The sequence below is a fragment of the Bos indicus x Bos taurus genome, chromosome 1, assembly GCF_003369695.1.
Source record: "Bos indicus x Bos taurus breed Angus x Brahman F1 hybrid chromosome 1, Bos_hybrid_MaternalHap_v2.0, whole genome shotgun sequence".
NCBI classification, from domain to species: domain Eukaryota; kingdom Metazoa; phylum Chordata; class Mammalia; order Artiodactyla; family Bovidae; genus Bos; species Bos indicus x Bos taurus.
The window spans coordinates 67,000,929-67,017,487 of record NC_040076.1 but is presented as its reverse complement, the minus strand read 5'-3'; the positions used below and the strand labels follow the sequence as shown (position 1 = coordinate 67,017,487).

General features: G+C 47.9%; 1 protein-coding gene across 2 annotated transcripts in view; it reads left to right on the top strand.

The window, feature by feature from the left end:
• SEMA5B (semaphorin 5B) overlaps positions 1 to 16,559 on the top strand; it is a 123,962-nt gene that overhangs the window by 84,115 nt on the left and 23,288 nt on the right. The window contains exons 2-4 of one of the 2 annotated variants that reach the window (XM_027535536.1): positions 1,172 to 1,352; positions 6,374 to 6,473; positions 10,567 to 10,612. In XM_027535536.1, coding sequence (XP_027391337.1) covers positions 1,220 to 1,352; positions 6,374 to 6,473; positions 10,567 to 10,612 — 279 coding nt within the window. In that variant the 5' untranslated portion in view covers positions 1,172 to 1,219. Of the gene's footprint in view, positions 1 to 1,171; positions 1,353 to 6,373; positions 6,482 to 10,566; positions 10,613 to 16,559 lie in introns of those variants that run through there. The other variant, XM_027535546.1, reaches the window with a different exon arrangement.

Here is a 16,559-nt window from a genome sequence, read left to right as displayed (position 1 = left end):
CATTGTAAGGGGTAGTGGTAAAGAACCCACCTGCCAATGCAGGAGACACAAGAGGCATGGGTTCCATCCCTGGGTCATAAAGATCCCCTGGAGGAGGGCACAGCAACCCACTCCAGTATTCTTGCCTGGAGAATCCCCATGGACAGAGGAGCCTGGTGGGCTACAGTTCATAGGGTCGCAAAGAATCAGAGACAACTATGGGCTACAGTTCATAGGGTCGCAAAGAATCAGAGACAACTGAAGCGGCTTTGCATGCGTGCACGCCAGCAGCTTATGAGCACCCCTTTCCCACTACCTCCCCAAGAGTTGTCATCTCACTTGAATGTGTGCAGAATTGATATATGAGCAGCCTTACCTCAGTTCAACTTTTAATTTGAGTTGCTCTTATTATGAATGAGAGTAGTGTCATTCATATTTTAAAGCCCTATTTGAATTTAAATTCTTTGCCATTTTTCTACTGGATTGTTGTCTTTTTCCCCTGGATTCTCAGGAATTCTTTATATATTAGGGATCTTAGCCCCTTGTGTCTGCCACAAACTGCTAATCTTTTCCCTTGTTTGTCATTTGCCTTTTGATTTTGCTGGATGTTTGTTTTTTGTAGGGGGTGGGGAGGAGCTTGCAGAAGTTCGTGATTTTTATGTAGTTAAATTTGTCAATCTTTTGTTTAATAGCTTCTGGATTTTGAGTCATGGTTCTCCACTCCAAGGTTATAAAGAATTCTGCCCACATTTTCTTCTAGTATTTTTCTGCTTTTATCCTTAACATTTAAATCTTTCATCCAGTGGAATTTTCCCTAGTTGGTGAGAGTTATGGATCTAAATTTATCTTTTTACAAATGGCTACCCACTTATCCTAACTCCATTTATTAAAATCCCTAAGATACCACCTTTATCATTAAAATAAATTTTAAACCATTTGGGATCATAATAGAAAAAGCTCTATAATTTGTCAGTTTTGTCCAGAATACCATTATGAGGGAAATTAGCTTTCAAGATATGATCTATAACTTTATATTACTGGAGCAGAGCAAACTCTTAAGTATCATAAATAAAATATAAATTTCATTTAAACAAACAAACAGATCCTGCGGGGCCACTGACAAGCACACAGGAAATCGGGAGAGGTGGGCATTGCCGAGGGAGCGCGTGGTGAGTGAGCGTTTGCATTGCAGGTCTCCGCCCAGCCTGCCTCCGGAGCCGGCACCACAGAGGGGCCCACCATGGTGTTCCCAGGACCCCTGGCTGTCACACTGCTGCTAGTGCACCTCGCCAGCTCCCAGGATGTCGCCGGTGAAGCCAGCGGTGAGCAGCAGCTGTGCTCCCTGAGGGAACACCCCATCGTGGCCTTTGCAGGTGAGAGCCACTTCCCGCTGGGTCCTTTCTTGCAGTAACTGTGTCCTGAAGGACTTAGGTGGGCCCTCTGCAGGGTCTCTCTGGATGTTGGAAGTCATTTTCTGTAGGGTACGAAGACTCTTCCTCTGGGGGTAGGTGTAAGAGGAATGGGTAGCAGTGGGCTGGAGGATCTGATTTTGTCTGCAGACAATTCCTTCAACTCTTTCTCCATGTTTCCCTGGGGTCCTTCCCTAGAATTCCATTGCTAGAGAATGAGGTTTTGGCTGCCCAGGGTGGGGTGGCCTGGGGTTGGTGGGTCATCTCAGCTGTAGCTCTTCTGGCAGCATGAGCTCTGCTTCTTGGTTTCCCTGGGGAAGAATGAGGGTGACTCACACATGAGGGAATGCCTGGAGATCTCTGGAAAGCTTCCTTCTGCTCGTGAGAGTGTCCTGTTAAAGTCTTTCCCAAGCTGGGGTTTGTGAATCACTGGACATATTCTGAGGGGTCCATAAGTTCTCAATAAGAGTTTCTAAAATGATATATATTTGATGATAATCTAAAAATAAAACACAAATACCAGAGCATCTTGCATGTTCTCCCTCGACCTGTTAGCCAATTTGGGGGTCACTAGGGGTGTTAGGATCCATCACCTATGTGGCAGCTCACATGAGGATCAGCAGATGTGGTCTCAGTAGTCCCCAGGTTCTTAAGCTTGATAAACTATCTGCTTTTTCCTCTTCACAATAACCCTGGCAGCACAGCAGGGCAAGGACTCATCTCTGTTTACAAAAAGGCGGGCTGAGGTGTAGACGGTTAGAGGGATTTGTCAGACCTGGGTCTCAGTGTTGGCCTCCTGACTCCCATCCGGGGTTCTTCGCACTTCCCGGGGCAGAGGGCAGGTACTCCAAACTCAGGTGCCCTGGCAGCCTGTCCGGTGAGATTCCACACAGCCAGCTTAGAGGGGCAAGATAGAAACCAGAGTGGAGAAATGAATCCATGAGACTGAGGCAGGCATGGGATCTGGGGAGTGGGGAAGGCAGTATGGATAGGAGCTGGGGCAGCAAGGTGGGGAGGCTGGGGGCCTTTCAGATGTGCGGGATTCCCAGCTGTGGACTGGCTCCCGCTCAGGGAGGAGAGTTTCCAGCCGTCTTCTCTGTGCTGTCTTGTTGGAGCTCGGATCCGAGGCTTTGAAGGCTTAAGTGGATTAAAGTAAATTAGCAGTGTCCCTAAACCTACAAAACACACGCACACCCTCAGACTTCTGATGGCTCCTGGCATGCTGGTGGCTGCTGCTGATGGGAAGGACCGAGGAGCAGGATTCTGAGGCTGGCCTTGTCATATGAGGACCCCCTTGTGGCAGCTCCTAATGAACACTTTCTTCTCAGGGGCTTTGCTGGGGCATGGTTGGATCTGGGAGCAGAGACAGTGGAAGGAGAGCAGGGGAATCCCTGTTGCTCAGCCAGGCTGGTCTGTATTGGTACAAACTGGGTGTGATGGGACGAGGGTGGAGAGATGTAAAGACGTGTTCCTTAAAAACTTGGCTTCCTTGGCACCAGTTCTGATCTTCAGCTGTAAAGTACTTGAATGAAACTGACTTCCCACCCCACATCCTTTCAGAAGGAATGAATGAGGTTAGAGTTGACACAGACAGTTGACGTGAAGTGACAGGAATTCCCTGAGTCCCAGGAGAGGGGAGGTGGTCTGTCATCCTAGACTGACAGCCCCAGAGAGTGGAGTCATCTTTGTTTTCCCTCCTCAGGCCTTCTGGTCTCCCTGAAATTCAACCCTTCCCTTTTTCTGACAACTTTGAGTTTTCCTGTCTATTCACCAAATTTTTCTCCAACCCTAGACCCAATACCTGACTCTAGGCACGGTGCTGGACTTTGTGGGGCCTCAGAGGTGTTTCCTTTGAGTACTCCTGTTTCTTGTTCCTTAAATGTCACTCCCTCTGGTCCCCAGCGCAGTTCGTCCTGGGCCAGGGCTGGTCCTCTTGTCCACCGCCGCCCCATCCTTTAGTTCTGCAGGGCACACACTAGGGACTGCATTCATATTAGGTGACTCTGTGCTGGGTGATGCTGTATTCCAGTTGCCAAATCCAGCCCAGCACCAAGCCCCAGCTTCCGGGACCCCCTCTGATGTTACACTTTACTTCTGACTGATCAGTAAGCTTCTAACCCTGTAGCTCTGAGTTTCCCTCTGCCCTGACACCTGGCTGATCTGTGAATAACCCCTAAATACCCCCAGAGGAGCTGCCACTTACAGAATCTGACAGCCGTGTTTCTGTTTCGTAAGGATGAATTTTCTCCTATTGGTTTCTTTTCAGGGGCTCCACCTGTGTTGCGCTCTGGCCTGCATGTTATTCCTTTCACCGCAGCTTGGCCTTTCTAGGTGGCAGGGAGAAGCCACTATGGGGTTAACACTAACAGTGGTTAATCCACAAAGTGGGTAATTGATTTGACTATAATTAAAATCACAGGCGCATCATGGAGAATGTCATTTTTCTCTTAAAGTTGCCATCCAAAGCCTTCACTGCACACGGTGCTCAGAACGTGCTTGGGGTTTTAACGACAGCTTTCCCTCTGGTCCTCTTTGCCTGTTTAATAAGAGGAAGCTGGCTCCCTTCCCAAGACGGCTCCCCCAGGATCACCACGCTGAGCCCGTTGCATCTCCTCCCTCGCCCCTTCCCTCTTGCCCTTGTCAGTCACTTTGGGGTAAGGAAGAGGGTCAGAAACGGAAAGGGACCACCCCTCCTCCACCCCACCTCCCACTGTCATCCTGGCTCCTGCCCCAGTTCCTCTTCCTCTCCCCTCACCTCAAGAAAGGGCTGTAATGAAGGCTGAGCTGAGCCATCTCCAGATGGAGTTTCTCCTGGTTTGCTGCAGACCAGTCAGGCCACCTCTTCCTCTGTTCAGCATCTGAAACATCCCTGTCAGAAGGGAAGAAGGGGATTAAAGTGTGACTTGTTGCTCTTATTGGAGAGCACCCAGTATGCTGGGGACAGGCAAACCCTTCACACACACACACACCACCCAGAAAACAGATGAGCACATTCAGAGTGACAAAAACATACAATGTGAAGGGAACTGGAAGCGTAGAGAGAACATAGAACAAAATAAGATCAGGGTGGAGAGGTTATAATCCAGGAAGGCTTCCTGGAGGAGGAGGACCTTTGGCTTAGTCTCTAAGGTACTATGATATCCTATCCGGATTTTTGAGAGTGGCCCTGAGATCAACTAAAAACCCTAGTTGTCTCCAGATCCACTCCCCATACTAAGATCGCCCAAATGCCATTGCAACTTCATGATGGCTTGTGCCAGTCTATAGCCACATGCTGAGGGCAGAGGCAGACACAAAGGGTCTGCTTCATTTTGCTGCAGAATTTCTTTCTTCTCCTTTTTTTTTTTTTTAATGGTGCATATCTCAGTTTTCTGAAAAACATCCAACTTGCAAAACCTTCAGTTCTCCGGGGAGCGATTAAGTGTTTGCCTGTCATGCAGAAATGAAGGGCTGCTTTTACTCTGTAGTTGGAGGGATAATGAGCAATGATTTATTTCCCTTGGATTGCACACACACAGGCACACACACACACACACACACACCCTGCCCTCTCCCCTGGGCCTTCTGGGAGCCAGTTACTAATGCACTGAGAGGAAGAAAGCTCAGGGCCTCCTCACATTTCCCCATCATCTTTACCCTACCAGTATGCAAGTTCCTCTGCTCATAGCACAGCACTCTCTCTTCACCAGTCAGTTCCCTCGCATCCATGAGGAAGAGGCTGAAAGAAAGCTGTGAAGGGGCTGTGAGCCCGGATGGGGGAAGTGAGCTTCCATTTTGAGGGAAAGTTATCTGGGCACTGTTCCCAGATGTACCCTCCCATGACCACTGCCCCATCCATCCAGAGGGCTGCAAGGTCTCCTCTGCCCACCCAATCCTCATGAGAGACTTTGACCTTGGCTGGGATGATCCTCCTTGGAGACAGAGATGGGCACTGTCCACCCATCCTCCCTTTCTTCTACCTCTGTGGAGTCTTGTTTGAAAACCCGAGTCTTCTTGTATAAGAGACAGTTGACAATTATTCATACATTTAATCAATTACTTCTGGGTGCTAGGCAGAGGCTAGAGATCCCAGAAGCAAGATCTTCCTTGTCCCCCGGGGCAAACTACCAGATTAGACACCAGTGAGATAGGGGCTTTGATGGCAGTCAAGTAGAGGTCTATGGGAGCCTATCACCTGTGTGGGGGAGTCAGAGAAAGCTTCTTGGAGGAGGTGGGGGGAGGATGGGGACACATAGGAGCTGTTGCACTGAGGGAGAATAGAATTGCAAAGGTTCTCAAGCTCTGGTGGGATAGATCTGGAGATGTGCACTGGTTGAGTGTGGCTGGGGTAGAGGGTTTGAGAAGGAATGTATAAGCTGAAGCGTCATTCTTTCAGTGCATCACTAGATAACTAATGCGCTGGGCATTCCTTCTACTTGGGAGGACAGTGGGGCTGGAAACCAAAGGCCTTCACAGGAGTTGTGACTGCCTGGAGGAAACTGGGCACTATTAAAGGGTTGTAAGCCGGGGAGTGACACAGCTAGAGTTGCGTATTAGAAAGATGGCTTGGTTGCCTTGTGGGAAATGGGCTGGAGGGGCAGGAGTAGAAGCTGTGCCGCTTAGGATGCTGTTGACAAGAGATGACGGTAGCTTGCCGGGGGGATAGGGTGCAGGGGCGAGATGGCTGGATTTCAGAGGATAGGACTTGCCAGTGTGTTTGGTGCGGCTGGTGAGGGTCTTGAGGAGTCAAGGATGGTTACAGGTTTCCTTTGTGCAGCTAGGGGATGGGTGGAGCCCTTCTTTGAGCGAGGGAGCAAAGCAGGAGCAGTGACAACACCCCCACTCCCTGTCCCCTAGCTGTCTGCTCCCAGAGGTGGGCAGGTGGAGCCCAGATCTCCGAGGTGCCCCCTACTTCACTGCAGCCCTTCCGTTCTTGGGTCCAATGCTGGCACAGTTGGGAGCCCCTAGTCCAACAGTAACTGAACAACTGCCTCTCCCTCCCCCAGATCTGAAGCCATGGGTCTCTAACTTCACTTACCCTGGAGCCCAAGATTTCTCCCAGCTCGCTCTGGATCCTTCCAGAAACCAGCTCATCGTGGGAGCCAGGTAATGAGGTACAGGAGAGTTGGGGCCAGAACTGGGGGATGGATTCTAAGCACATTGAGCAGAGGGAATATTATTTGGGATGACCTTCTGTGGGCAACCCCTCATCCTGGGTCCCTGTTCCTCTCTACCAGACACTCTCTCTGTGCCTGAATGCCTGTCCCCCAGCAAAGGAAGCATTGGAGGGGAGTGGCAAGGAGGTAATTGCCACATCTCAGCAAGCCACATTCCCCAGGGTGTGGCCGTTATTAAGGGCAGGAATGCATGCTGTCAACCTCCTAGCCTGCATCCCAGCCATCATGCCAGAACCTACCAAGCTGGTGTCCTTCCTGGGAGCTCCACGCAGAGAAGGTGCCCCCTGCTGGCCGGCTGGCTGCCTGCACCTGGGCCATGGGCCGTGGGCCGTGTGCTTTTGTGAAGGACCTCCCGCTTGCTGTATCAGTTACCCCCAAGACCCAGGTCCAGTATTTAGGGATAATATATTCTTGAAGGACTTATGGAAACTTTGCAGAGTAAATTAGGAGGAGAGAAATCTCACAAAATCGTAGACCACCAGCTCTGGTTGGGAAGGGAGCTTAGAGATGGTCTGTTCCAATAGGACCAGCAGTAGCACCACTGGGGAACTTGTTAGAGCACAAATTCTCGGACCCTGCCTGATGAACCGGAAACTCTGAAGGTGGGGCCCAGCGGCCTGTGTGTTAGCACGCCCTCCCGCTGAGCCTGGTGCACACTGAGGTTTGAGAATCACTGGCCTAATCCAGTTGCCCTCAGTTTAAAGAAGAGGAAGCAGAGGCCCAAGAGGGGAAGGTGACCTTCCTGAGATCACATAGCAAGATAACAACAGAGTCTGGGGTTAAAATCCAGGCCCCCTAGAACCTCAGGGTTTGAGGTTTTCTGCCAAACTACGTTACCATCTCCAGCTGCACTGGTGTTTCTCAGAAGCCCTCTGCCCTGGGAGTTCTGATTGAGCAGGTCTGGGCCAGGGGAGGACGGCCAAGGGGTTGGGCACCTCCAGGCTGCACTCTGTAGCTGACCAGCCTTGACTTCGGGGCTCTCCTGAGCGGCCCCACCCCTTCATTTGCCATGTGTAAAGGAGGACAGAGCTCTGGACCAGATGAGCTGTGTTCTTGTCCTGGGTGACCTTGACCTGTGAGCCTCAGTTTCCTCATCTGTAAAGTCTGGGTTACAGTGTCTGGTCTGCCAACATGACAGGGCTATTAAGAAGCTAGGGTTTGTAAAGCAATTTTCCTTCAATTAGAAATAAATTAATTAAAAAAAAAAGAAGCTAGGGTTGAATGCATTTTATTGTTTTATTTTGAAATTATTATTTTGTATCAGATATGTGTTACGATATAACATTTAGAAGGTACAAAAGGGAAAAGCAGAGCCGCCCCCTGCCAGTATACTAGGTAGGACCCCTGACTGGAGGCATGCCGTGTGTGAGTTTATGTGTCCTCTCTGAGGTAGTCTCTACATGTACAAGTATCTAAGAGTGTGGACCTTATTTTCCTAGCAAACAGAGTCAGTGTTTTGCTTTTTATTTGAGGATAATGGTAGATTTGGGCTTCCCACGTGGCTCAGCAGTAAAGAATCCACCTGCAATGCAGGAGCCTCAGTAGACGCAGGTTTGATCCCTGAGTCAAGAAGATTCCCTGGAGGAGGGAATGGCAACCCACTCCAGTATGCTTGCCTGGAGAATCCCAGGAACAGCAGAACCTGGAGGGCTACAGTTCATGGGGTCTCAAAGAACCGGACACGACTAAAGCAACTTAGCGTGCACGCAATGGTAGATTTACTTGCAGTTCTAAGAAGTAATACAGAGAGATCCCATCCTTATACCCTTCACCCAGTTTTCCCCAGTGGTAACAGTTTGCCTGCCCACAGTACAGCACTGCAGTCAGGAAGCTGGCATTAATGCCATTTCCCCACCTGATTCAGGGTGCACCAGTTTTACATGTAGCTTTTAGAATCCTGATGCCTTTGAAATAAGTGAAACAGAGAAGGACAAACACTGAATGTTATCATTTATATTTGCAATATAAAAAATAAAGTGAATGAATATAGGAAAACAGAAACAGACTCATAGAGAACAAACTAGTGGCTACCAGTGAGGAGAGGGAAAAAGGCAGGGGTGGTGGTGGCGAGATAGGAGTAGGGGATTAAGAGAAACTACCATGTATAGAATAAATAGGCTACAAGGATATATTGTACAGTGCAGGGAAATAAAGCCAATATTTTAAATGGTATATAATCCATAAAAATACTGAATCACTAAGTCGTACCCCTGAAACTACTATATTGTAAATCAACTAGACCTTAAATAAACAAATAAATAAATAAATCCTGATGCCTTTGCTCTGAACCTTGTGGAAGCATTTTGAAAATGGCCATTCATTCATGTGGTAAAATATCTAAGTGAAAGTGTTAGTCATTCGGTCCTGTCTGACTCTTTGCAACCCCATGCACTATAGCCCACCAGGCTTTTCTGTCTATGGGATTCTCCAGGCATGAATCCTGGAGTGGGTTGCCATGCCCTTCTCCAGGGGATCTTCCCGACCCAGGGATCGAACCCAGGTCTCCTGCACTGCAGGCAGATTCTTTACCATCTGAGCCACCAGGGAAGCCTGTAAGATATGTGAAACATGTAATAAATCATTTAATCTTCACAATAACTAACCCCAGGCAGTAGGTCCTGTGATGATCCCCACTGCATGGACCAGAAAGCTGGGAGGGTTACGTCTCCTGCTTGTGCTCACACTGTCCTCCCTGGTCCGCTCCTCCCCACTTACCTTGGCCTGGTTATGCCTGCAGAGAACCCTTTTTCTAGGATCATCCTTCCTTCCTCCTTCTCTTCTGCCTGACAGTTTCCCACTTCTCTGTGGGACACCCTGGGCCTCTGGAATTCAGGGTAGGGAAATTTTTTATTCATTTATACCCCACCTTGTTCCATAAAGGGTTTAGGGTGGTCAGGCTATAGAGATTTCTCTGTTCTCATCTCCCAGAAGAGCAAACTTCAAGTTGTGATGAATGATTTTTGATGGGATAAAAATGAATAAAGTGATGCAGTGTTTCCCTTAATTTTTTAAAGCTGTGAGCAGATGCCTGTGTTACCTGAGCAGACGGCTGGGGCAGAGCCGTAAGCTGGAGCCCATCTGTCCCCAGCCTGGGCGGGTGGGTGCAGGCAGGGGGCCTGGGGAGGGATGTCGGAGGCCTGAAGCCAAGGTCCCCTGGCCAGGCCCACCAGGACAGCAAAGCAGCCGAGTGGGTCCTGGGCTTGGAGCCAGAGGTGTCTCCTTCAGGCCCCTGGATCCATTCAGCAGGGGCCCCTCCCTCTGTTTCTGGCCCACTCCACAACCTTTCCTCTCATTTCTCAGCACAGCTTAGGTAGGCCAAAACTTTCTAAAGCAGTTATTCCAAAAACTTCAGGAACCAAAAGAGGAACAGCCAAAAGAAGATATAAGAAGGAAAGAAAATTCTTAGGGAAAACCAAAACTTTACATCTGTTTGACATTAATAAAGCCTTTTAACATGCATCACGCCATTCCTCTTTCCATGGGTCTTATGAAATAAGGAAGACAGGCGTCAGTGTCTCCACTTTACAGATGCGGACACTGAGGCCCTCAGGAGGCCCCCAGCAAGTGGAATTCTCCCTGTCTCTGCAGCAGGGTCTACTCTGTGAGCCCGTATTCACTTCCATGCGGTTCTCTGGCCTGGGGGTCCTGCCACCCTCCAGGTCCACTCACCGTGCCTGTGGGCCTACAGGGGCACATGAGTCTGGGTTTCTATCCCACCTCTTCCACATACTGTCTCTCTGACTTGGACCATTTACCCCAGATGTTTCCTCACCTGTAACATGGCATTTTCTCTCTGCTCCCTGGATGGCTGTGCAGATTAAATGAGCTAATGAAGGTAAAGCTCTCCCTGGGGTTGGCCCACCATCAGCCCTCTGCAGTTGGCACCCAGTCCCGACACCCAGTCCTGGCACTCTGTCCTGGCACCCAGTCCTGGCACCCGGAGGCAGGAGCCAAAAAGTCGCTTCCTGGGGACCTGCCTGTAGAGCCAGCCTGACTTACGACCTCTGTTTCTGTTTTCACAGGAACTACCTCTTCAGACTCAGCCTTGCCAATGTCTCCCTCCTTCAGGTACATTTGCTTCCCTTCCCTGTAATTTCCCTGGTGTTTAGGGGCTGGGGCCAGGGCAGCACAAGGAGCGAGATTCAGAATTCAGCCCCTAGGGTTGAAAACAGGAACGCTGTGCTCCTGTCAGCGGCTGTGGACTCACCCTAGCTGTCGGGATGACAGCTGGGAAGGTATTTGGGAGTGGGGGTCGCGGCCATGTAAACACAGGGGCACACACAGGGCTCCTGCATTGTGAGAACAGGAGCTGGGGGCTCCTGTTTGCCTGGACTGAGGGGCTCCAGGCTGCAGGACTTCCACTAGAAGCAGTTCAGTACTGGGCAAACTGGAAGGGCTGGTCATTCTAAGTGCAGAGCCTAAATCCACAGGAAGGTCTCTGCATTTGGGCCTTGAGGGAAAGGGTGTCCCTGGTTGCTTTCTTAGCTTGGCCTGAGTGATCCCATTCTAGCTTAGCATTTTCACTGAGCTGTGATTGATTTATTATCTGCTGCCAAGAAGGACTCCCCAAGCATAATTCCTTAAGTGCTTTGGGAGGCATTTTAATGGGACTCCTTGATCCAGAACATTTATCCCAGATTGAGAAACAGATGCCAAATCGTCTCTGCAGAGGCTGAACATTCTAGAGAAAGGAAGGCCGTCTCTGCATCTGAGAGGCTCAGTTCCTGTGTCCAGGGGAGGCTTGCTGGTCTCCAGTGATGGGGCGTTCACTGAGTGCTTACTGTGTATCACAAGTGAGCTGGAGGCAGAGGGGCTATAGACACACTGATCTCCGGCCTCTAGGGCTCACGGTACAGCCAGAAAAAAGTATGATGAGATACACAAAATCTAATTAGAGAATGGTTGTTAGTATATGGGGCTATTTAGTGTAGGGTTTCACTACAAAGGGAAGTTGGAGAAGGGGAGAACTCCTTGGTGAGCTAGTGTGATATTCTGGTCTAGTTTCTTCTAGAAACTGTTCTAGACCTCCAGGGCCACTGCAGCTGGTAGCCACAGAGGAGGCATAAAGGAGCAAAAAGAAAAAGACATGTGAACTTCAGAAGGGAAAGTCCAGGAAGAACTAGAGAAAATGGAAAAGAAATGCCATTTATCTATTTATAATAAACATGAGTAAATATATAGTAAACATTTACTGAAAAGCTACTAAAAACTGGGTCCAGTCCTAGTATCTGAGATCCAAAGGTGAATCACCCTCAGTCCTTGCCTCAAGGAGCAAGCACATAAATTATAAATGATTTCCTTTACTGGATGGGATATGTTCCTGGGGCCTGGGCTGGAGCAAGGTAGAGTAAATTCCCAGAGGCAACATCCCATGGCCTGCCTGCTTGGTTGGTCAAAGGAGCCCATCCAGAGCCTAGGTTCCAAGTGGCTTTCATGAAAACTGAAGCCAAGATGCCAAGCCCCACAGGCCAGGGTCTAGGGGAAGCCAGTGCAGAGATGGTCCAAAGTGGGTGGGAGGAAGTAGATCCAGGGGTCCTTCCCTGAGCCCAGGCAGTTGTCTTTTTATTAAGCTCCCATGGTCTGCAAATGAAGGTCTTCTGGGAGCCAAGTGAGGAAAGGGAAACAGATGCACAGAAATAATGACAGCGCTGTGGGAGGCATGTAGGAAGGGGGGCATGCTGGCTGCAGTGGTGGCCGAGGCACAAGGAGACACAGAGATGTGAAGTAGCATGAAGCACAGAGTGGGGCAGTATGGGAGGATCACAGGGTGGGCATTGATAACGATGGGAGATGAGGCCCAGGATGAGAGAGGCTGCACCACAGAGGGTCTTCAGAGGGATCCATATTTTATTTTGAAGGTATAAAGGTTTAAGCAGAAAAGTGATATGATTATGTTTAGTGTTCCAATCACCTGGTCCCGTGCAGAGAATGGATTAGTGGAGGAGCTAGTTAGGAGAAACTGCAGTAAGGTGATTGATGGGGAGAACTCAATTAAGGCCGCAGAGTGGGGATGGAGAGAAGACAGGAATTGATCTTCAGGTGGCAGACGCCTACAGAGTCACAGCATCACACAGCTCCAAAGAGGACTGGGCACATTGTCTTCTGTGTGAAGGTGACCCCTAGAGGTGGAAAGGAGACAACCCTGGAGGGTTTAGTGGAGGCTTGGACCACAGTGGTGCCATTTGCCTTCTGGTTACAGAGCTGAGTAGCATAAACCAGGAGTTGACTGGAGCTAGCCTGGCTCTAGACACTGGTTTTCTCTTGGGTGCCCACTAGAATCACTGGGGGAGCTTTAAAAAAGCACTGATGCCTGGATCCTATCCTCAGAGATTCTGTTCTAGGGTGTGGCTGGGCACTGGGATTTTTAAAGGCTCCCAGATGATTCCTATGTGCAGCCAGATTTAGGAAGCACTGCTCTAGGATGTTAAGAAGGCCCTTGTCTTAGGCAGCATAGATGTTGCCCAACTGGTTTGGGTTCCCCAGGTGTCCTTGACAGCTGACCCACAGGTGCTGGGTACCCTACCTTACCAGATGTTAGGACTGTCTAGCTTGATGCTGAGGCCTGATGTTTGGTTCATTCAGCTCTGAGTGGATCTGGTCTCACCATGGAGATATCTTCTTCCAGCTCCATCACTCATGCTTGAGGCAGGGACTGCACCTCAGGGGCTTTTCTGAAGGGTCCTGCACACCAGCCACAAGTGCACCAGGAACTGGTTTTATCACCTTCCCAGGGTGTATCTTAGGGGACTGAATCCAGGAGTTCAGATTGGATTCTTTGTAATAGGACCTAGGAGATAAATAAATGCATTTCATGTTCACATCCTCACCTCTCCACCATAGGGGGACCCACCTGGCCACAAAGAGGAGGGAACAACAGAGAAGTTGGAGGGGGCCGTCCAGCATCACCTTGACCAGGCTGGAGGTAGACCACAGCCTCTGGTCTCCTTGTTTGTCCTCTGATGAGAAAGCCCTGCCTTTTGACCGTAAAAGCTGGACTTCACTGAGTACCCCTCCACTGCCCTACCTGGGGCTTTGGGTCCCTTTTTATACGTTTTCAGCATCTGCTATCACAAGTGGCTCACAGCAACTAAGGGCCAAAAAGCTCCTCCACTTCCGTGACAGGACAAGGCTGGGCCAAGGCCTCCCCGCTCCCCAGTCCAGCTTCTTAGACTGTCTTTGCTGCCTGGGGTATGCTCAAGGTTGTAACTCTCCTTTATAGCCAACTGCTCCTCCCACGTGGCCCCAGGATATGATTTAACCAAACTTAAATGCAGTGTTTTATTGATAGTTTAAATAATTAACATCCCTTAAAGAAAAATCTAAATGCAAACTGTTTATGCAAACTAGTGTCCATTAAAAGGACTTCTAAGTACCTAACCCCTATTAAACAATTTGTGTAACCTACTGTTCCTCAAAAAAATAGAAAAACTCAGCTTCCTTCCCAGTTCAAGCAGCGTGGTTGAAGAGATGCAGGTAGCAGCAGAGACGGGAGGGTGTGTGCGTGCAGCGTGGACGTGTGTGCATGTGCATATGTGTGTGTGCACTCCTGTGCTTGCAGAGGGGGAGGAGAAATCAAATCAGCTCACCAGTGATTGTTATCTTTCAGTGTAACTTAATAAGCTGGCTGTGGGAAAGAAAAGGTGGCTAGTAGTCAACAGTGTCAGGGGGCTGCTGAGTGGTAAGCTTATTTGGATTTGTCAATCAGGAGATCATGAGCCACCTGTGCCAGAGCAGTTCCAGGGGATGACGTGGCTGGAGGCCTAATTGCCATGGATTTATGGTCTTGGGCTGCCACATGTCCTGCAAGTGCAGAAATGAGGACTGTGACGTACATAAGCATCAGGACGCATATGGGGCTTTGTTTGTGCCTGGGCAGATGGCGAGGCTGATTCTGAGCTCTTTTCTAGTTATCTGCACATTGTCCAAACTAGGCTGGCAGCTCCAGAGTTGTTTGAAATCTAAACTCTGCTGAGTGGTGGACTTAATGCTCAGACGTTTTCATGTTCAGCCATTGTCTCTGGTGTTCAGGGGAGTTGTTGAATCTATAAGGAGATTATCCAGTTCCTGGCTCTCTTGACTGCTTTCTCCCATAGCAGAAAACTGTGCAGTTTCTCTTTACTAGGGATTGCTATCCTGGAATTCCTAGTTTAAAGCATTCTGTGTAGTCGATTGATTATACACATCTTATTTCCCTCCTTCACAAAATTCCACTAAAAGGACAATGAGAAATTTTAAAAGATACAGATCTGCGATAACAGAGAGAACAAAAGAGATGTCAGCAGAGAAAAGATTAAATGCATTCTGGGGAGGTGGAAAGTGGATGGAGCAAATCATAACTGATGTAGTGGAGCAGAACAGTTTACAAAGGGAGATATAGCAGAGAAGTAAGACGACTCCCCAGAAGGCCTCAGAAATTGGGCTGTTGGGTATTGCAGAATGTGAGGATGAGATATAAGTCTAAAAGGGGCCATGGTTGAAATTATCTAAATTGAGAAGCTGGAACCCAGATCTCCTGTCCCATCCCACACAGTAATCCCTTCCTCCATTTTACCCCTCCCCAAGAAAGGAACCCTGGAGAAGGAAAAGGCTACCCACTCCAGTATTCTGGCCTGGAGAATTCCATGGACTGTATAGTCATTGGGGTCGCAAAGAGTCGAACACGACTGAGCGACTTTCACTTCACTTCACTTCAAGAAAGAAAAACTAAGACTCTTTCTTTAAAGGCCCAACTAGTGAGTCTTCAAATCTGGAGACTACAGGAAAGGGGAAATCTCACCACTGGGGTATGGGACTACAACAATATTTCTCCTTTTTCTATTTTTGTGCAGTTTATTTATCAAAGAAACCTGGTCATTTGTCCTATAGAGTTTCCCACAGTCTGGATTTTGCTGACTGTAGTCCAAGTGGTTCCTCTGTTCCCGTACCATCTGTAGGTTGATTCTCAGATGTGAAGACTTTATTCAGTTTAGATTCTGGCAAGATTACTTCAGAGATGTTAGCCTGTATTTTTTTAGGAGGTGCATAGTATCTGATTTTCTCTGTATTTTTTTTTAATGTTAGCAGTCATTGATGATTTTTACCTAGATCTATTAATTCTTTAGGTTACAATGCATTAGCCAGACTACTTTTACAAGGAAAAACTTCTTATCTACTGTTTGATTACCTGATGAAACAGTTGTACAGAAAGACAAGGTAAATGTTTGATACTTTGTCTTTATTCACCAGTTTTCAAATAATGAACAGGCTTTGTAGTATCTGTCAATGATGATTAGTGAATTTTATTTTTGTTACTCCTTTTAATACAGACTCATGGCTTTAAACATTGTGGATGTTTCAACCTATTGCAGTTGTCTCTCATGACTATCCCATCTTTTGCCAGTAAGGAGCCTCTTCAAGTTGACTCCTATGACACTATGACCCTGGTGGTTTTTTATTGCTTTCTATTGGTATGAAGTGATATTCTAGGCTCACCTTGTACATTTCCTGCCCTAGATCTGGAATTAGCTGTTTCTCCAAGACGACTTGATTCCTTTCAGTGGGAAATGGTTAGTGATTTATTTTTAAACATAAACAGCCAAAACTCACCAGACATTTGAGGAAGGCCTCTAAAGTCAAGGAGAAAGATAAAAACAAACAAGCAAACAGAATGAAGGAAGCTGTAAGAACAGGGATAATTCAAGACATACAAGAAAACACTTTTGAAATTAATTTTAAAAACTAGTTTTCTGGGATATAAAATTATTTTGTTTATAAAACAAACAAAAAATGAAAATTTAAAGAGTGGGCAAATAAAAATTGAATCGAAGGATTAGAAGATAAAGTGGAAGAAAAATCTCTCAGAAATTTAAACAACAACAAAAAACAAGAAATGAAAAGCAGGAGAGAAATAAAATAACAGAAAACTAGAGGATCAGTGCACAAGGAACAGTGGATTGGATTAATAAGCGTTACTAAAAAGAGAACAGAGGAAAAGATAAGGAAGACATTAAGGATGAAATACCATAAGAAAATTTGC